At 47.8% G+C, this 21,704-nt stretch overlaps 2 protein-coding genes across 2 annotated transcripts; both read left to right on the forward strand.

Moving 5' to 3' along the window:
• The first annotated feature begins 344 nt into the window (after nt 1-344).
• On the forward strand, nt 345-5,452 carry GSC2 (goosecoid homeobox 2). Its single transcript, XM_044989765.1, has 3 exons — nt 345-651; nt 4,029-4,276; nt 4,853-5,452. Exons 1-3 carry the CDS (start codon nt 345-347, stop codon nt 4,955-4,957), a joined length of 660 nt encoding a protein of 219 aa, XP_044845700.1. The 3' UTR covers nt 4,958-5,452.
• Nucleotides 5,453-8,056: 2,604 nt separating this feature from the next.
• Nucleotides 8,057-21,152, forward strand: ESS2 (ess-2 splicing factor homolog). Its single transcript, XM_044990533.1, has 10 exons — nt 8,057-8,457; nt 10,530-10,698; nt 12,410-12,505; nt 13,079-13,248; nt 14,419-14,536; nt 15,283-15,416; nt 15,561-15,663; nt 18,551-18,660; nt 19,558-19,673; nt 20,374-21,152. The coding sequence occupies exons 1-10, from the start codon at nt 8,302-8,304 to the stop codon at nt 20,657-20,659; spliced, it is 1,458 nt and encodes a 485-aa protein (XP_044846468.1). The 5' UTR covers nt 8,057-8,301; the 3' UTR covers nt 20,660-21,152.
• The last annotated feature ends 552 nt before the right edge of the window (nt 21,153-21,704 follow it).

Below are 21,704 nucleotides of genomic sequence, written 5' to 3' on the forward strand. Positions count from 1 at the left end.
TTTTATTCGCAGGGGGGTTTACGGTTTTCTTTCCAAAGGGATTATATATATATATTAACTTAGGGTGGCCTCAGTTGTAAAGCAGCTAGCTTAGAAGGGTGGGGGGAGGCATGTATGGGTATATATACAATAAAAATCCCAGGTGCAAGAATGACAATCGCTTTAAAGAGAAGACAAAACAATAATTCTGTCTGGCATCACTGGTCTGGTTTAAAAAGCATCCAAGTGTAAGCCGTCTTTTTGCTGGGGAGCCACTGTTTGGTCTCTCCCAGAGAGCAAGCCCCACTGTTTTCAGCTGCTGAATGTGAGCTGCCAAGTGCCACAACTACAGTCCTGGGAACAGGATGTCTTCAGAAGCCCCATTGGACACAGAGCTCAGCAGAAGAAGCCTCAAGAAGCAATGCTCGTTCACCATCGAGAACATTCTCTCCAGCCCAACAGAGAGAAGCCCCCAGGTTCTGGTCCCGTTCTGTCTCCAGGGGATCTTGGACTGTGAGCCCAAGGGGTTGTGTGGGCTGGAGGCCATCGCTGCTGGCTCTCTGCAGGAGGAGGAGGAGGAGGAAGAAGAAGAACTGGAAGCTGCTGGGTGCAGCTGCTGTTGCTGTTCTCATGCAAGCACCCGTTCCCTGCAGGATTCTTCAAATTGGCTAGGTAAGTATTCTCCTGTTTTATGAGTCATTGTGTGGATCCCATAGGGGGCAGGGCGCGGGGGCATTGCAGTTGGCACTCACGAGGGCACCAACACAGTAAAGTAGCAAAACCTGGGACTATAGTGACATTACTGCATTGTGGCCTGCAGCCCTGTCATCATGCCCTGGGATTTTGTTAGCCCTCAACCTCAGCAAAGTTGGGAAGGGTCAGTTCTCAGACGCAGGGCTCCAAGGAACAGTGCGTGTGTTGCAGGATATAATGTAGGTGATTCAGTAGCTGGCACACTTCTTTCCGAGGCAGTATTGTATCAACGTCCCAACATTGTTTAAACGTGGCACTAGGCTGCTGCTCTCTAAGATAAAGAAGGAAGGCCCTGAATTCTGATAGTCATCAATGAACCTATGGCATTCGTTGCAACAGGAGAGATGTTGATCTAATTCAGGTAACTAGATTCTGCCAAACTACATCCCTGCTACAGCTGGGTATTGCTCCTTGAGCCTGTGGTTTGTACAGGACTGATGTGCATTTAAGCATGTGTTTAAAGTTAAGTACGCTGAAGTCCTTAGACGAATCAGGGCCTGTTTGCTGTAGTTCACTGCAAGAGTGGCTGCATTTCAGGGCGGATGAAGTGGTTCATGTATAGCATTTGTATCTCAGTTTAAGTGTGTCAAGTGCTTTGGGACAAAAGGTGCTATATACATTTAAGACATTTGATTATTAGCAATATTTTTTTATATTTTTACGGAGTAAACATAGTTTTAAAATGGCTAGTTATCATTTGTAAAGCACTTTGAAGATGAAGAGAATGGTATAAGAGCTAAACACCATTACTGGGCTAAAAGTAGCCAGTGAGTAAATCTTTAGTAAAGTACGCAGGATTTGGTTCATTATTAGGGGAGTGACTTCAGTAATAACACTTTCGTTTCATTATATGTAAAAAAAAAAGTTATATTTCTATATCAGTTAGTTCTGGAACAGCTGTTGTATAATTCCTGGCACAGTAAAGAAAAAAGGACGTGCAGAGATTTCTTAGTTACAAGTAGTTATGATGGAGTCTCCCACATTTGGGTTTAAACTGTTTTTTACTGGTAAGCATCCTCCGAAATGGACTTGCAGATCTGATGGCAGATACAAGCTCAGACCAAAGGAAAAGGCATTTTTTCCTCATTACTCTCCATGACTGTCAGTTTCGTGCCATTACTTTGAATGTGAGCATGGGAGAACTTACTCTGAATTTCATATAACATTCGGAGTTTGGTTTGTGCTACGGAGAAGTCTCCATGGACTATTGCACGGAGACTACCAAAGTCGTTTCACTTGAGACCACAACATGAGTGTCCAGATGTGAAAAGCTAGTGTAATCTGCATTACTTGGCACCGTCTTTTCCTACCAGGGCCGCAAAACCACCTGTGGATTCTTGCTGTAACCTAGCCAGTCCCACAATCCATCATGACCACAAAGGCAAACATTGGCTGTCCAGTCTGATGTCTCTTTCCTTTACCCTTCTGTGACCATGGACCCAATCCTGTGACATCTCAACTGCTGGCTGAAGGGCTCTGAGCACTCTGAGCTCCCCGTGACCTCAGGGAAAGCTGAGAGTGCTCAGTATCTCGCAGTAGAGGGCCCTTAGCCTTTACAAACTCCAGTGCAGCTCTCTGGGGGTAAAGACCCAAAGCCCCTGGCGATGAAGGGACTGCCCTGCATCAGCCATAGAAGCTGGTAACATTTCACAGTGTGGAAGCAAAGCTGACAGGGTCACTGTTTTTTGTGGGCCAGCTCCCATTTCTCCTGTTGCTTTCCTTTTTATCTGCCTCACAGGGAGGTTTCTGCAAACCTCCGAAAAACAGGTCAAGAACTGCCTCCCCCGCCTGCTTTTGGCCAGCAGCCCTCAGACACTGGTGTATGCGCTGAGATTGCTGTCTGGGTCCTAATGGGACCCCATAGTGGCAGCGTTAACCCCAGCTCAGGTTGGAAGGTCTTTCCTGACCCTTCCTGGAATTCCCCCTTCCCCTTTGATACCACTCGAGTTCTGCAGAGTTACTTGAGAGAGCGCTCTACAATCCTCCTGAATTCTGGGGGAGAGAGAGAGACTTCTCATTCAATCTTGTTAGTTTTTTTGGATATACCCTTGAGTTGCGTGGCAAGGGTATGGGTGGATCTGCTATAATGGATCTTGGGATCCTACTGGAGTGCTGCTGACTCTCATGACTTCGAGTGTTTTTCTTAAAGCCCCAGCTCCTGAAATTAGGAGGTTCGGTGAAAATCTCACCTTTCATTGGAAAAAGAAAAGTTTGTTTCTTGCCCCCTGATTGCAGAGAAAAGCTTGGAAATGTGGTCCAAGTGCATCCCGAAGGCTAACAAACCACAAAACAAATAAAAAGAATCCCAGATTTATTATATTAAACCATCTTGTAGCTTTGAATCCAGTCTCATGGTTTTTGGGAGCCTGACTCATGCCATTTTAATGCTTGTGGTTGGCAATACTGCAGCTGGGCAGTAAACCAGGAGAACATCACCAGAATTCCTTCACCCTTCTCGAGTGGAATCCTTGGATCCTTTTTGTCTTTTCCTCTTTCTTCTTTTTGTCTCCTTCCTCTGAAGCATCTGGGACAGCCCCAGAGCTGGAGAGGAGACACTGGATGGGGCTGGCCAGGGCTCTGAGGTGGCACCAGGCATTCTGTCTCTCAGGTGCTCGACTGGCTGGTTCTTGCTCACATGCTCAGGGTCTAACTGATTGTCACATGTGGGGTCAGGAAGGAATTTTCTCCCAGGTCAGATTGGTGAGGGCATTGGGAGTTTTTCACTTTCCCCTGCAGCGTGTGGGTGCAGGTTGCTTGTTAGGACATGTGGGTGCATCTCATTTCCCTGCCATTGCAGAGGCCTCAGGCACTAGTGCACCTCAGTCACTCCTGTTCTCTGCCTGTATAACACAGTCGTCTAGTATCCTGAGGGCTGGAATACCTTCCTCCAAGCTGTTGGGTTTAGTGTGCAGGTGCTGGGAGGTGTTGGTGGCCTGTGATATACAGGAGGTCAGACTAAATAATCTGGTGGTCCCTTCTGTTCTTCAACTCTCTGCCTCTCCTGGAACCTAGAGGATTCCAGTCAATCGCTGTCTCCTATCCCAGGCCTCACATTATGGCAGCCACGCTTTCATTTCATCCAAGGGGGCTGAATGTGGCTCTGTCCCAAGCCAGTCAATGCTGATCCATCATGAGTCACCCAGAGGGGTTCAAGCAGAGTCTGAGTATGCTGCCTCCATAGCAGCCCCAACTTCGGCCTACATGGAATTGAAGCGGGGCCGGCCTTTCTCCAGAGAGCGCTTAGTTTGTTTTGATTCTGTAATCAAACTGGTAAATTCTAACTCTCCTTTTATTAGACACCAGGTTCCCCTGGCCCATGAGGCTAATTCATCCCACTGCCAGAGCGTGTAAGAATCTTCGTGGGAGCCAGAATGAGCTGCAGACCTTCCACCAGATCCAAAGGCGGACCCGCCGGCACCGGACCATCTTCACTGAAGATCAGCTACAGGCCCTGGAGGCACTTTTCAACCAGAACCAGTACCCAGATGTTATCACCAGAGAGCACCTGGCCAACCGCATCCACTTGAAGGAGGAGAGAGTAGAGGTGAGATTCTTCCACACTACAGAGATCAAAACAGTTTTTGCCCCGTTTACTAAAAAAAATAAAGAGGAATCTGGTTCAGGAGCGGTTTTTATGCTCCCTCAGGGGGCTGCAGATGTAGCACCTCAAAGTGCAATTGAAAAAACACATTGTAAATTCCGTAAGCCATAGGATAAGGCCAGGACACAATGGATGTGTGTAGGAGAACACTCACCCATTGTTTTTATGGCCTGACACACTCACAGGCACTCTCTCACGCACACACCGCTTAATTCTGCGGTCACTGCCCTGCTTTCAAACATTTTCATGTTCTGCAGAACACTTTTGTTTACCATTGGGCTTCCTGGCTCACCTGCCCACCTTGAAAGTAACTGAACATGAATTCCAGGGAGGGAGTCCTCAGGTGGCTCTTGTCCTGAGTTACCTGTGCGGGAGCAGCCAGAGTAGAGCATACTGCCAAATCCTAGTGCTTCCCATCACGCTGTAAAATCCAAAGTTGTAAATGCCAATTGCTTTCAGGGCTGGGCTGTTTCATGGAGGCTGGAGATAAATGTTGCATTTCTTTTATTAAATGTCTAGGTTTGGTTTAAAAATCGACGGGCCAAGTGGAGGCATCAGAAAAGAGCTTCTGCTTCGGCTCTGCTCCTTCAAGGCACCAAGAAACCCTCGGAGGAGAACTGCTAAGGGACTGACACTAAAGGCTCACAGGGTTCCTGTGAAAAGCACCAGTTGCCCTGATCCACTGGGTTTGCAGCAAGGTGGGACAGATGGAAGAGGAGCGGGGCTGGAGGGGGAAAGCAGTGAGGGAATCTCCTGATTCGATGGGGTAAAGGGCAGGGAAAGGGAGGTGCTGTATTTTCAAGTCTTTAGCTTTTTCATCCAAAAAAAGTTCATCTCGTGACAAATACAACAAACGAGTCGCAGGGCATGTTCCTCAAAAGCTTAAGCTGAAAAGTTGCCAAATGCCAAAGGCGGGGATAGCGCTTGCCCCAACGTTAGTGTTGTAGCTGCATGTGTGGATGACGGAGAAAGATTTCTCTCATCTTGTCTTTGTTCCTGTACAGATAGCGTTGTGCCTGTTTTGTTGTTATAAAGTAGATTCGGAGACCATACTGGATAATGGCCTGGGGTTTACATTGTTTTTACAAGCAGCAAAGAGTCCTGTGGCACCTTATAGACTAACAGATGTATTGGAGCATGAGCTTTCGTGGGTGATGCATCCGACGAAGTGGGGATTCACCCACGAAAGCTCATGCTCCAATGCGTCTGTTAGTCTATAAGGTGTCACAGGACTCTTTGGTGCTTTTACAGATCCAGACTAACACGGCTCCCCCTCTGATTGTTTTTACACTGTCATGATGGTGTCTACAGTTGCATTTCAGGGTCAAGGTGGACACTGATTCATTACACAACTCATTCCTTAAACAAACTAACAAAGGCTCTATTTGCATTCTTCAAAATAAATTCATGTACAGAGTAGGGGGCATCAAAGTACTATTAGTGCTTTCAAACTAACAACTTCAACTAACCTGTGCTCACTCATGGCTGTAGTACAGTTGGTTGTTAGTGCACACAAGGCCATTTGTATACTGAGCAATCTTCTCTTTCCATGAGGGACCACTCCGCAGCTGCTCTGCTCGCAGTGTGGGTTGGGTTACCCAGAATGGGGCAACAGCAGTTGCCAACCCCGAACATGATGGCAAAAGAGAAATGAAAACTAAACTGTAGAACTGCAGAGGAAAAGCAGCCCCTGCTGCTATGGGTAGCTACTAGAGTGTCTACTGATAGAAGGGCGTATTTCACCAGAGAAGCTGGTTGTTTCCCTTTTATTTTGTTTCACTCAGCTTGGATAATTAAACTAGATCCGTCGGTTTCACTTTCCGGTTCTCATGCACTAAGACCTTGCTTTGGGGTCTGGAGTGGTGCATTGGGCTTCACAACAACAACACGGAGGAAAGTTTCAGCCCCAGAACTATCTATGTGGTGCCCCACCTGCTGTGTAAGCGCTAAGGATGATAACTGTTTGCAGTGTTGTAGCCATAGCAGTCCTAGGATATTAAAGAGACAAGGTGGGTGAGGTCATATCTTTTATTGGATCAACTTCTGCTGGCGAGAGCTTGTCTCTCAAGATATTAACTCACCCACCGTGTCTCTCTAAGGATGATAATTGGCCATGTCCTACAAGACCAGTCAGCTTTTGAAGAATCGTTCCTGATTTCCATCCCCATTCTGTTTTATTCCTTGCAGACAGATTCCCTTTCATTTTTAGACTTGGATCCCTCCATGATAATTGTGTGTGTGTGTGTGTGTGTGTGTGTGTGCAGTAAATGTTGCTGGAGTTCTTTTCAAGCTGTCTGTAAAATAAAGATTCATAAATAAATGTACGGGGGAGACAGCTGTTACTGGGACTGGAGCCCTGGCATCGAGCCTGCCAAACACGATGCTCCTCACAAAAGTAGTAACTTTACTAATTTAAGTCCACAAAGATTCTGTCACTGTAAATAACACTTTGCACTTCCACAGCATCGTTCCCTTCCTTCTGTGCTGCAGGGCTGACACCAAGAGCCACACGCCAGTGTAGAATTTTCAACACAAGGGTATTGAGTTAATCCTGAGTGATGCCATATTCTGGTGGAGAATGTGCTCTACTGGGGGTCTGCAGCTGAACAGCGTAGCCCTGAAACGTGGGAGCGCTGGCCAGGGTGTGGGGCATGGCTAGGGGATAACATATCCAGTGTTTGAACGCTGGGAATTGTAATCTTGTTTTAGGATAGGACACACACACACACAGGCAAAATAATACTAATCTGTTTTCCCCAAGCGAACTACCTGAAAAGCACGAATTAAACATTAATGCAATGTTTATCTTTTCAAAGATATATATAGGCTTGGCAGGATTCGATTATCAGTAAATGTCAATTTCACCGAACACATACAAGTCAATGAAAAAATATATCCATTGATAATAATAAAAAATTACATCTGGATAAAGCGAATGAAAATGCTGCCTGAGAACTTAAGTTTAATTTAAGAATATTTTCTTTGTATATTTTGACATGTGACGCGGACAATTTGTGTTTTGACGGTTGTAAAGTTTTAACTTTGTATATCTCAGTGTCTTCTGTCAATAAATAATGATTGTTTGACCCTCCAGACTTCCTGCAGCTGTGAAAATGTAAATAGATCCAAATAAAATAGCTTAAAACCATAATGTTGTGTAGCTGTGGAAACTGAAATGGATAAAAATAGAGAACAGGCTTAAAAATAAACATTGATATTTTCCATCAAAATTTATGAAAAAATACAAGTTGAATTCTGCCCTGCCTGGGTATTTAGCACCAGTGCAGTACTTCCAAGCAGTAATTTCTGCCATCTGTGACTTAGGAAGACAGTACATAAATAAATACACTACTGTGTTACGTTCACTTTCAGTTGTGTGTTTCTGGCAGGAATCTGGGGTGTGTTCCCTTCACTCTGGTGGATGGTTTTTATTGCTCAGAAACAAGGGCATGCTAGGGTGAGTATCTGCAGGCCAGCTGCAGGGAATCTATAGACTCAATAAACCCACTCTGCAAGTTCGGCAGCGCATCCCTGTATTCAGCCTCGCGCTTCAGTCTGGGGTCAGTCTGCCATTGTCTGAACCCGCTGCGGTCAAGCCGCCGGCCCCCTGCTCGTCCCCGACGCGCTTGCGTCCTTAGCCGCCCTTCCTCCTCCTTGCCGGCAGGGGGAGCGCTCTCCCGTTGCGACGCGCTAGCCGCTCTCCGTGGTTTCCCGTTAGCCCGCCGCTCTAGGCTTGCCAGGCGCCTCTCGGCGGCGCTGCTAGCGCCCGGAAGCGGGACTCGCGCGCTAAAAGAAAACTACAAGTCCCAACAAGCAGCGCGCTGCGACGGTGGCTGGGAAGGGCTAACACCCCCCTCCACATACACACACCCCACCACCCTTCACCGATCCTGGCCGCCTCGGCTCCTGCCCCGAGAAACCGCGGACGCCCCCTTGTCCTGGCTGACAGCGATCCTCGGCCTGGCGCCATGGAGGAGCCGGGGGCTCCCGTCACCGCCGCCGCCTCGCCCCTGGCGCTGGTGCCCCTGCAGGCCGACGGGGCCGCCGTGGCTGTGCTGCGGGAAGCGGCCCAGGAGCCCCCCAAGCGCCGTAAGAGGATCCTGGACGAGGAGAGCTACATCGAGGTGATCGGGCCGGGCCGGGCACGGGGGGCCGGGGCTGTCTGGGGGGGCAAAGGGGGGGCTGCCTGTGAGGAGGGAGGTTGGGGCTGTCTTGGGGTTGGGGAGGGGGGCCGGGCTGTCTGGTGGGGAGGCGGCAAAGGGGGGGCGCTCTGGAGAGGGAGGCCAGGCCTGTCTTGGGCGGTCGGGTTGGGGAGGGAGGCTGGGGCTGTCTGGGGGGGGGAAACAAAGGGGGGGCGGTCTGGGGGGGGAGGCCAGGCCTGTCTTGGGGTTGGGGAGGGAGGCTGGGGCTGTCTGGGGGGGGAACAGAGGGGGGGCGGTCTGGGGGGGGAGGCCAGGCCTGTCTTGGGGTTGGGGAGGGAGGCTGGGGCTGTCTGAGGGGGAAGAGGGGGGGTGGTCTGGGGGGGGGAGGCCAGGCCTGTCTTGGGGTTGGGGAGGGAGGCTGGGGCTGTCTGAGGGTAGGTAGGCTGTGTGGGGAGTGGTCAGTCACTGCAGATGGGGTCCGAGGGTCAGTGTGAGTTGGGTCCTATCTCCTTTTCCTTGCGAGGCAGCCCCAGCTTGCCCTATTCATGAAGGGGGAGGGCGGGAAGGCTGACATAGTGAGTGATATCTCCCCCCCACCCCGATCGGGTCCCCCCCACTGTGGCTCAAACCGTGGGTCTGGAAGCCACGCTTTGTGCCTCTCCCCAAAAGGGGCCCTGACCACTCAGCATTGCCCAGAACATTGTTAGAACAAGGGGGAACGTGGTTTCAGACACCCCGACCCGTCTGTGTCAACGTGGGTGGCTATACAGCCCCACTGTTCTGTGTTTAAAACTTATTAACCCTGCTCCTGGGTGGAGAACCCATCCCACCAGCTGGGGAAAACACTGACCACACAGGGAAGGGTGAAACTGATGGTGTACAAGGTGCTCCCTAATACACAGTAAACAGAGGAAAAATGAAGGGGAAGATTTTTTTCCCCAATCTCTTTTTAATTATAACAACAACAATAAATTGGAGATATACCTATCTCCTAGAAGTGGAAGGGACCTCGAATGGTCATTGAGTCCAACCCCCTGCCTTCACTAGCAGGACCAAGTACTGATTTTTGCCCCAGATCCCTAAGTGGCCCCCTCAAGGATTGAGCTCACAATCCTGGGTTTAGCAGGCCAATGCTCAAACCACTGAGCTATCCCTCCCCCCGATGAGGAGTGGTTTTACCCACTAAAACTTATGCCCAAAGAAATCTGTTAATCTTTAAGGTGCCACCGGACTAGGGTGACCAGACAGCAAATGTGAAAAATCGGGACGGGGGTGGGGAGTAATAGGAGCCTATATAAGAAAAAATCGGGACTGTCCCTATAAAATCGGAACATCTGGTCACCCTACACTGGAGTACTAGTTGTTTTTGTGGATACAGACTAACACAGCTACCCCTCTGATACTTTTTAATTATAGTGGCCATAAGATTCTTGTTTGTTTCCTGTCCAAGATTGCAGTGTAACATTACCGTGCAAGTGCACTGCTCTGCAATTGCTGGGTTTTGCACCAGAGCTGGCTGCGTTTCAGCACTGTATAATGTGACACCTATACAGTATATGTTTATAAATGTTTTTCGCAGAGTATTTTGGGATCCTTCAAAATTAAAGGTGGTAGATGTAACAACATTTCGTGAAAAATCTGCCAGAGGGAGCCAAATAGGTCAGGTTAACTGTATGTGGACCTTTTCATCTTGGGTTGTTATACAGGGCCAAATAGGATGCAACAAAGGGTAGAAAGCGGGGGGCATGTATGGAACATGAATCTCCACAGGAGGACTCAGCAAATAAAGTTTGGGAACCACTGCTCTAGATCATAGTCGAGCCTGCTGCTGGGGCAATGTCTGGGAAGCCAGCACTGGTATTGTTTGTGCATCTGTGGTACCTCTTGTGGATAAATAGGACTTCGGTATTAGTCATGCATTGCAGTCAATCAAGGCCTTTCACGGAACCCTAAATCCTTTTCCCCTTCCAAGAAAGCTTCCCCAAACTGATCTTGTTTTTTCTTGCTTGCCAGGTATGCTTAGAATCATTTGTTCTTTCTCTCTTTAATTATAGAGTTTGGAGAAAATTATTCAGAGGGATTTCTTTCCTGATGTTGAGAAGTTACGTGCTCAGAAGGAATACTTGGAGGCTGAAGAAAGTGGCGACTTAGAGAAAATGAGACAAATCGCTATCAAATTTGGCTCCTCGTTGGGGAAATGGTCCAGGGAGTCACCTGCACCATGTAAGGGCCGGCGCTTGGGTGGCTGATTTCATGGTCAGGCTATTAGTGTGGCTGTGTGTCATAAAGTAAAAGATACGAAGCGCTACTGTCTTTTTGTCACTTTTTATGGATTGTTTTATGCTAGCAAGGTAAATTGTTGTTGTTGAGTGACTGGGAACCCAACTTATTTAAGGCACAGAATCGAACATTGTAGCTGCCTTCTGATCTTAATTATGGAAAAGTAGCTATTGCACGGGAGTTACCAGCCTGGATGACACAATGGTGTATTGACAGTGGCTGGTATCAGCTGCTTTATAGGAAGGGTAAAGGAACCATGTAGAGGAGCGGTTATAAAATAACCAGCCCACTGGGAAACTTCTTCTTAACTCCCATTTGTTAGAGGTCCCCCTGTGCTCTGAAACATGAGGTGTTATGTCTCTTTGGAAACTCTCAGCTGTCTCTTTAATCCTTGCTATTATAACTCTGCATAGTCTTGTTATGTCACGCCCTCTTCTGAATCCTGCTACGAAGCTTTATTTAATACAATGGGGTATCCTCTTAATTAACACACTCCAGTGGAAATAGATGGCCTGATTATCAGAGATTCATGTCATAGGCCTCCACTGTACTGGTTGATTCCTGCTTCTATTTCAGGAATTGCTTTAAAAATAAACCCAGTACAAGCTTTAAAACGTTTAAAAGCATTTTAAGGTAAGAACTTGTTTAGCATCAGTAAGAGATCAAGGAAGCAGCATGCAATGAACAGAGGGATGTACAGTGACAAAATATGCCAGCAAACACCAAGTCACACTGTAAGCTATAGTGAAGATGCTTGTAGGCAAGAAATATGTGCTGGGCAGAATACACGTGCAACGTATTTATTTATTTTAGATCCATTGCACAAAATCTGTTTGTGTCTCAGACTATTTCAATTAAGTGAGCGTGCCATTGACAGGGCTTGTGGGGTGTGTGTGTGTGTGTGTGTGGGGGGGGGGGGGGTTCTTTCTTTTTTTTTTTTTTTTGACTTACTTTTGGATTAATTTCCTTCCCTCCCTCCTTCAGCCTGGTTTTAGATGCTATTTCCCATGTTGGCATGTAACTCTCATGCTGGGTAATTCACAGGCTTCCCCACAGTAAAACTCAGCCCTTGGTTGACTTCTTGCTATGGAGTTGGGGTGTTTGCTCGCAAAGGCGCAGCTGCTGCACTAGTGGGAACTTGCCAGTTTGTGGCAGAGGACGTGTATCATTGAATGGGTTCCCTCCCCATGGTATTGGTGTTGCCGTTTGTGACTGGCAGTCCCTGGCATTGCCCTGCGTGAAGGCTGTCATGAAACACACATCATTGCCTGCTTTTATTTCTCATTGTTTCAGATAAAATAAAGAATGCTTAGAATGCAGTCTTCTTCCCCCCCCATTCCCGGCCCCCCACTGAAATCAATGGGAATCTTGCCATTGGTGCCCAGCAGGAGTTAGGACCAGTTATCTAGTTGAGCAGAAACTTAATCAGTGGTTGGAACTGATTTACACAGAAATCATTTTAAACCCTTCCCTAACTCTATTTAAATAATTCCTTCCTCTTAGCCACAATCGGTAGGTCACCTAAAACTAATGAGTACTGGCAGACAGGTCCCCTGAAGAGGCTGCAGCTTCTTGCTTATCCACTAGGGGTAACGTGATGACGTTCTGCTCCCCAGTTTTGTAACACATGCTGGGATTTATTTCTCTGGCGCAGATGTTACTCCAGCCACATTCGAAACACCCGAAGTGCACCCAGGCACCTCTTCCTTGTTGAACAAACCGAAGATCGGGATCAGAGCTGCGGAGGAAGGTAGGGAAGGGGCTATCCTCTTTATTTGGGTTCTCCAGCAGGAGGGGAAATACTGCTGTGCATGTTATCGGGTGTTAACCTTCTGCTAAAGTGGCCCTTTCTAATATCTGCTCTAAGTGAAACTCCATCACAGGTTGGGTGGGATGTGGGCCTGCATGGATCAATAACCGTCGCTGATGTGAGAGCTTCATTGCTTCCCAAGAAAAGGGTTTCTGCCTGTGGGCAAGGTGGTAAGAGCACAGCTATTCATGTACCGGACAGTATGAACACGGACGTGTCATCTGGCAGCAAACTACTTCTGAATTGTCCTTAAACGTGAATAAACGAATGATCCTGAAGGGGATGGGTGTGGAAAAGGGTCACTGATCCTTCAGTAAGTCAAGTCAATGCTACTACTGCTCTGTACTTCATATGTACTTTCATTTTTAGATACAGATTCCTCAGCAATGCTCAAGTTAAGAGTGGACCGGGGGCGGGGGAAATACCTGCATGGGGGATTAATAACCAGGCATTGCTCATTACCGAAAGGGGAGTGTGAGCCCCTTCCTCAGACTTATTCCCTCATCTCTCTAGGAGAAGTGGAGAAAGAACAGAGTAAGGATACTCTTCCCAGCCTGGACAGCTTCTTAATAAAACACACCAGTGAAGACAATGCTTCATTTGAGCAGATCATGGAAGTGGCCAAAGAGAAGGAAAAGGCCAGGCATTCTTGGCTGTATGAAGCAGAAGAGGAGTTTGCCCAGGTGGGGAAATGGCTCCTGAAAGCTGAGCTTTTCTAACATAGTACTGTGGGCAAGGGCTGGCTTCTGTTTAACCAAAGGAGAGAGATGATTTCAAGTTTCTCCCTTGCCTTTGACGGGAGAAGAGAGAGTGTTAAGTTCCCTTCTGTTGTTGAGTCCCACTTGAACCCGTTGTGATTGTTCCTTGTCTCTAGAGATGTGACTGTTTGAATTATTCCCAGTGGTGCATCAAGGACACAACACTGACTGCTTGCTTTTGAGTTGTGTGTGCGTGAGGCAGTGAGATCTAGCTTAGTGAGCTAGGAACTCCGGAGTTTAATCCTGCCTCTGCCCCAATTTGCTGTAGCATTTGACAACTCACTAAACCCTTTTGTGCTCTGTTTTTCATATCTACAGCCTGGGGATAATATTGACGTACACCAGGGGTGTTGAGGATATATGTTATACAGAGCTTTGAAAACGTGAAGCGCTGTCTAGCGCAAATGTCAGAATTGTTGACAACATCCCTTAGCGAGCTGTTGAACAGCTCTTCGTGTTCATCTGTCAATGCCTTATTCTTGGCAGACAGATTCTGGTTCTTTTTCGATTATTGGCATTCAGAATCCTCTGTTGCTGATATGAAGTGTGTTAAATATGACAGGAAACACTGAAAAGTGTCTTGTCTAGTTAATAAAGTTTTATGGGACTTGGGGAGGGGGAAGCTGTTACTGGGGTGGGAGCTCTGCTGTCAGGATTTCTAGAGGACTGCGCAGCATTTAATCTCAAAGAGCTTTGTGTAATTTAAGTTTACAAAGATTCTCTAATAAATAATGTGCACTTTTTTTTTTGTAGCCCCGTATACATCCTGTCCACTCAAAATATCTGATTCCAAAGTTAAAAAGCCGACACACCAGAGTGTGATTGAGTCAGCCTAGGGTACAGAAGAGAGGTACAGAAATGCAAGAAGCCATTCCAGGGCTAATATTTGTACCTCTTCCTTTAAACTTCATATCTTATTTTATAGCAGTTGTCTCTGGTCTCTTCAAATAAATCCAATCTCTGAACTGCTCTCCTCTGAAAGACAGAAGAAGTAAGAGCTGAAAAGCAGAGCAACAAGCAGATGAATTATCAAGCTGATTTTCAGTCTGAAATGAGAATCTGAAATTCAGGCTTTGTTTTAAATTTTGATTCCAGCGACGACTTGAGAATCTGGCACTTCCCTCAGCAGAGCAGCAGGCACTGGAGAGCGGGAAAGCTGGCGTGGAGACCTGGGAGTACAAGGCTCAGAATTCCCTGATGTATTACCCACCAGGTAAAGCAAACTGTCCCCTTAAGAGGCATCAGCAGATTTGGAAACATGCACTGATTCAGGTGGGCGGATGCCACCCGGCACCTGCATTTCAGCTTTGCTTTCCCCAACACATGTTCGGGTGCCTGAATTGCTGTCCTTGTGGTAAGATTGCACTTTGCAGCTTTTCCTTCTGCACGGCGGGGATATGCTCAGTTTCATTCATTCCAGCGTCGTTTTGCCCTGGCTGCCATTTGTCATCCTGTCGCTCATTCCCCACGCTGCACTGGGTGTTTGTTTTCAGGAGTCATAGCTCCTCTCCTATTGGCTTTGTCTTGTTAATGAGCACTTTCAGTTCCCCTCTTTCCTCCTGCCGTCCTGCTCAGTTGTGTATACGTGGGGTTTGCTGGCCCCTTGGCTGCCGTCTGAAAGGCAACGGGATCCTTTAACAATCCCAGACTGGGCTTAGATGCCTTTTTCAGCCATGAATGCACGGTAAATAACCTTCATGTGAAATGTGGGAGCTCTTGTGTGTTTCTTGCTTTTCTAAGGTAGCCTTGATTTGTCCTTGTTTTTCAGGCGGTAGGTTAGACACCTAAGGGCATTAGTGTGAACTTGATTTGAAATGGATGGAAATGGCAAAATACAATTGCATCTGTACCTTGCGTCTTGCAGAACCGTGTACTGACCACGGAGATTGTGTGTGTGGCCAGCCTGCCTGTTAGTGGGCCCCACAGCCCTTTCCTTGATGACTTGGCTTGCCATTCCAGGTGTGCCCGATGAGGATGACGTGTTTAAGAAGCCTCGCGAAGTTGTCCATAGAAACACCCGCTTTCTGAGAGATCCATTCAGCCAGGCTGTGAGCAAATCCCAGCTCCAGCAGGCAGCAGCCCTCAATGCCCAGGTTGGTTTACAGACAGGACACGCTTGTGACCGAAATACCCTTAATTGGGAGAGGTGCATGAGCTATGAGAACTGAACGTGGTGAATGTGCCTATTGGCTGCTTTCTCCAAATGCACCTGATTGATGCCAACTTTTCTGTTCTAGTACAAACAGGGCAAAGTAGGGCCAGATGGGAAGGAGCTGATCCCCCAGGAGTCTCCAAAAGTGAATGGATATGGATTTGTGGCCACCCCCTCTCCTGCCCCTGGTAAGAAGAGACTTTTTTTGCTCTGATGTAAAAGCAAAGTAGTTTGCAATGCTGACCTGTTCCACTGACCTTTTGATGTAAACTCCACCCTAGGAGTCAATGCTTCTTTAATCAAGCAGCTTTGACTTCCAGTCTACATGCCTGCTGAGCCGATGAGTCTCGGGGGTAGAGAATATGCCAATTTAGTGTTCTGTTAAATCTCAGTCCAAAGACACAAACGATGCTGGGCTCGGGAGGCGCTCAGAGCTGTATGCTGCTTCGCTGCACTCGGGTTGAATGGACTAGATCATCCTAGGAGAGGCTTATGGGAACTCTGAGGGGAGCACGGCACTTGTAACTTGCTGGTGGTGATCGTCCTTCTAGTGCCTCTATCCAAGGATCTCAAAGCATTTCACAGACATTTACTCCCCCTCGCCCCCCCCCCTCGCAGTTCTAGTCTATATAGATTTTGTTTTTATACAGTACTCATCACTGAAGTAGCTGAGTGCTCTAAGCACATCTGTCACGTGTTGTTTATTCTGTCGTCCTCTTCCCAGAGGGAGAAGTGTGTGGGGGAAGGTTATGTTTTGAGAGGGCTTTTTTATTTTATTTTTATGGTTAAATAAATATACTGGTTGCTACGTGCTTATATTGGAGAAGGCCTGTCCAAAGAATGCGCCTTGCACTTGAAGTGGAAAGTGGGGAGGTTTGTGATAGTCCTCAGCTCTGGAGGGAATTCATTCCACAGTCTTGGGCCACCCCGGGAGAAGGGTCCGTCTCCTGCACCCACAAGCTTTACCCGTGTCGTGCAGAGTTTCATTGTGCCAGAGCAGCGAAGCTGTCCACCACGGTCTTTGGCCTGGAGCTTTAGACGGTCTTTTAGATAAGCTGGACCCAGGCAATGGTGCGCTTTGAAGATATGGTCTGAGACCTTGAAATTGATTGACTATTCTATGAGAAGCCAGTGTAGAGAGCGGAGGACAGGTGTGATGTGCTTGCAGCAACCTGTGCTTCTGAGGAGATGTGCTGCAGTGTTTTGTCTTAGCTGGAGTTTCGGTTTCATGTCCAGGTATATCACATTGCTGTAGTCCTGCCGAGCAGTGATGAAGACCTGAATAACTGAGGGTGGGTCTTTGTCTGCCAGGATGGTACAGAGCCAGCTAGAGATGGTAGAAAGCATTACTTGCAGCTGTTGCTTTGTGAGAGTTCAGAGTCACTGAGGAACCCAAGAGTCCTCCTAGACTGTGGACTGACATGACCAATTTTGCATCAATCAAAGGAGATTGCACCGTGGCTGCAAACTCCTCAAAATCCCTTTCACTGCGCACCAGCATCACCTGTGTTTTGTTCAGGGTCTGCCAACTGTTCTTCGTCCATGAGCTGATCTCAGCCAAGCACTGGACCATCGTGGTGCTAGTGATGTGGACGTATGATATGAATGATAGGGAGAGCTGTGTGTCATCTGCATGTTAGTGGCACTTGAGTCCATGTCGGTTGAGCAGTTCACCGAGTGGCTGCATGTAGATATTGAGAAGGCCTGGAGAGAGAATTGATCTTTTGTAGAACCCACAAGTGAGGGGTCTAGTAGTGGGGGTGCTATTTCCCTTCACTTCTCTTTGGGTGCATTCCTCCAGGAAGGACTGAAACCATTTTAGCACTTTACCCTGGACTCCTGCCACCCCTCTCAGGTGAAATCATAGCATCTCATGCTCAACGGTGTTGAACACTGCAGAGAAGTTCAGGAGGATGTGAATGGAGTGAGTCTGCTCTCTAGCCATCGACAGCAGGAGATCATCCAGCAGTGCCACTAAAGCAGTTTCATTTTGTATCCTGGTGTGAATACAGATTGTGCCGGGTCTAGAACGTTGGCCTCAGTTAGATGAGCTAGTAGTTGGTCTCTTGCTAGCTTCTTTGTAAACTTGCTCAGGATTGGGAGGTTTGACACAGGCTGAAAGATGACTAGGACTGAAGTATCCAGGGTGAGTTTCTTCGGTGTTGGTAGGACTGCTTAGTATTTGAAGGAAGAAGGGCAGATTCTGTCTGTGGATGAAGCTCTGGCTGTTTTGGTCGGGAGCGGCACTGATGTGAAAGAGGGTCATGAACAAGCCTGGATCAGTGTGGGTCAGATTCACAAGTCTTGTGTCGGGACACCTTTAGGGTGTCCCCAAGCTCTTGGTGAGTGAATGCCCTGAACTCTGGGAATGCAGGTGGGCTGATGGGTGCAGGCGGAGTGGATCCATGCTGGTTGAGAAGCCTTCCTGAACATGTGGGATCTTTTCAGCAAAGTAAGATAGCGCTTCAGAGCACCTGGTGCCCGGCTCTAATGCAGGTTGTAGGTAGTTTGGATGGCAAACCACATCATTAATCTCTCTGTGGATTCTATATAATGACCTCTCTGGTACTTAATCAGAATCTAATGGGCTCTGTTTTTACTGGGGGCTAACTCATCTTATGCTGACCTTCCTGCAACCATTTATTTTTCATCATTCGTACTGAAGATTGGGGATCCTTGTGTCCTTTCCAGCACCTGGCGAAGCCTGCAGCTGGCATGTTCAGTGCAGATCCTTTCCATGGTATAAATATTCTCTAAAACAGAAATCAGCTAGGTGGAAGATCCTGTTGTTTATCCTGACAAGCCAGCTACCAGATCAGGCTCTGGGAAATTGTCCTGCGGCTCTAGCTATTGTTAAAGGGATGGTGTCTCTTTCCTATAGTGAGTATGACTGTCTCTGGAGTAATGGCTGTTCCATTGGGTGACCAGTGATTTATGCTGTTTCATAACCAGCTTCTGTTTACTGTTGTGGGGAGAAGACCTCCCCTGTGTTAGGGCAGAGGGCATACATTCTGCATGTTGCACTCTCTACAAATGTCTTGCATTCCAGACTGACTCCTCTTAACTTGTTGCTAGGTGTCAACGACTCTCCTCTTATGACGTGGGGTGAGATAGAGAGCACCCCATTACGAGTAGATGGGTCAGAAACGCCATATGTGGACAGGACACCTGGACCAGCCTTTAAGGTATTCCATGTCAGAATCCATCACGCAGATCTTTTGGGGGGATGGACTGGGGTGGTGGGGGAGGGGAGGAGTCATTAATAGATTAACATTTATTATTGTAAGAGTTATGACTGGGATGTGGTACTTGCTATCTAGGTCCTGTGGGTAGAGTTTAGCTGGATAAAATGCTCTGGCTATGAGCTACCTAGTGCTCGTGGTCCATCCCAGGCATCCTGAGGTTGGGGGTCGAATAGTCTGAGGTTCTCCAGGAGTCTGGAGAAGAGGAGGGTGTGTCATTTTTGTGATTTGATATATAAGTAGATAGGGAGCCTTAAATAAAACTTTCCCTGCTGGGTGGCTTCCTTCCAGCCTGGTCCTGCTGGCACATCACCACCAGCTGAGACATCTGAGTCCAGTGAGGTTTGGGGAAGTGGCGTGGCTCTACTAGTTGCATCTCACCTTAAATGCAGGACGTCTCCCATTCCCTACCTGGAGACAATGAGGATCATTGGGTGTGATTCCTGAGGTAGCAGCAATGGAACTTTTCTGTGTTTGTTTTGTCAGACCTGGGCAGTGCAGTTGGCTGGTTTTCCCAGAGCTTAGCAATGATTGGGGTTTGGATGAGAGCTAAGGTAAAACAGAGGTGATGCATTTTGTTCAGGGGAGACAGCTGAAGCAAATGCCAGAGTTCAGCTCAGCCAAGGAGGCAGTTACTGTTTTACCGCTTTTGTTACACAGATCTTCAGCTTGGAGATCCTGCTGTTTCTTCAACTGCCTTTGGCTGTTCAGATGGCAGCAAAGCCGAGAGTGGGCTCCCTTCCCCTCCCATCCTTAATGTAGATCCTTACGGGTTGGACTCCAGCTATGAATGTGACTGGTTAGCAGCCTGGAGACTTACCTGGTTTGCTGTATTTACAGATCCTGGAGCCTGGACGCAGAGAGCGGTTAGGACTCAAGATGGCCAATGAGGCGGCTGCTAAAAACCGAGCAAAGAAACAGGAAGCATTAAGAAGAGTCACGGAAAACTTGGCCAAGTGAGACTTCTCCATAGTAAACTGGCCCTGGCAGTAGGGGAGGATAGCAAGTGCTGTCTAGTAAGAGTTAAGCCAGCATGCATAGCGGAAAGGCATTTGGGTTAGGAGAAGGAGTACAAGGATCAGGAGAAGGAGGGGCTTTGAGAAGCAAGAATGGATACACTCAAGCTGGGAAGAGACTTTAGATGTGAATAAGCCCAGTTTCTAGGAGAAGGCTCTTGGCAGTATGGTGGAGAGGCGGGTACTTTGGGAACTTTCCTCCCAGGCCAAAGTGCCCTTGCTCCAGGAGGGTAAGTGCCCCAACTGATCACAAAAGGCAGAGAAGTTCCAGGGCTTGATGGTTTGTGGTGGGGACGGAGAGGACTCAATGGACCCAAAGAAAAGGCCAGGGAGCATTGCTCGCATACGGGGCGCTCCTGCCATTAACCAGAGAGGGAGATAGCGGGGCTGAGGTTTAACCACACAAGTGAGGGGAGAGAGTTCAGGCATTGCTGCCAGAAGAGCAGAATGGCCAGGTTCTGTCCTGAGCTGTGCTCTGAATGATTCAAGTGATGGGGGAGTGGAAGGAGAAGGGAGTGTGCGAGTCAGAATTTGAAGGCCTGGCAGGTGCTGTGTCTATTCAGTGCTCTGTGTACCCTGACCCACAGCATCGCTTTTTATTTAAAAAGCCCTTTTTTAAACTGTTCTGCTTCTATTGCAGCCTCACTCCAAAAGGACTGAGTCCAGCTATGTCACCAGCGTTGCAGCGACTCGTAAATAGGACTGCGAGCAAATACACTGACAAAGCCCTGCGAGCCAGTTATACCCCTTCTCCAGCACACCCAGGAACCCCTGGCTACAAGACCCCAGCAGGAGGGTCACACACACCCACTAGCACCCCACCTCCTAGGACTGTCTCCGAGACTCCAGTAACACAAGATCCCGCTTCAATCACAGACAACCTGCTGCAGCTCCCTAAAAGACGAAAGGCATCTGATTTCTTCTAACTACCGCCTTCACCAGCAGGGGGCTGCAGAATTGGCTGTGCAGGGCTGTGTGCAAGCTGAGGGCAGTATGCGTTGCCAGGAGCAAGGGGCATTTGCTTAAAGCTGCTAGAATGTGATCGAGCAGTTGCTGGATTTGGTACCATTTCTGCCCTCGAGTAGTGCATAGTTCCCGCACTTGTCATGCCGTTACTAGAACAAGAGTGGAGCAGCCTGCGACATGCGTTTTGGAAGCAGAATATTGACCCGTGTGGTATAATTTCTCTTAGTACCATGTGGACGTGTTACACAGAATCGATAGGGGACAAGGACGCTTCCAGAAATAGCATAAAAGGGCTTGGACTTTTGGAAAATAGCCAGAAATGTTTGGGATTTTTTTGTAATTCTCCTTGGTTTTTTAAAAAGCTTGTCCCTGCTGTCTGCATTTGAGTGCCTCTCTTTCTGTACAGATGTGTCTATTTATAAAGTGTAGTGAGCCTTTGTATTAAGGCCTGAACCAAGGTGTGAAACTTCCTTATGACTTTGCGTTCCACCGAAAAATGCTGTTCTGCTGAGTAAAGAAGAGATGTAGGCAAGTCTCCGTATTCTTTCCTCTTCCAATCCCAATTCTGCATAGAAAGAACCAAACTATCAGAAAGCCTCTCTAACTTTCCGTCTATTTAAACTGCACTCTTCAGTGTCCAACAGGCCCCATGGCGAGCATTAGTCCTTTGAGGACACAGGGGAGCAGCCTTCAGTGCTCACATTTTCTATTAGTCTGCCTTCCTGGATAGAGTCCAGAAATGTGGCGAGTATTTTTGCCCTGCAGTGAAGTACAGCAGGAGATACGGATGTGAGTGCGCATCTGAAATACCCAGCAAGTTGTAGATGTCATAAAGAACTTTGGAAATCTTAGAATCTAAGCAGAAAAAACAAGTCATCAGTGTTTGGTCTGAAGCACACAGGCATTTTACAAGGCTCTGACATTGAATGCAGTCATTTGGGGGAGAGGCCAGCCTGGGACAGGGAGATTTACTATTGCTGTGGCATCACCTTTCAAGTGCAGAGC

Source organism: Mauremys mutica, chromosome 16, assembly GCF_020497125.1.
Source record: "Mauremys mutica isolate MM-2020 ecotype Southern chromosome 16, ASM2049712v1, whole genome shotgun sequence".
Lineage (NCBI taxonomy): Eukaryota > Metazoa > Chordata > Testudines > Geoemydidae > Mauremys > Mauremys mutica.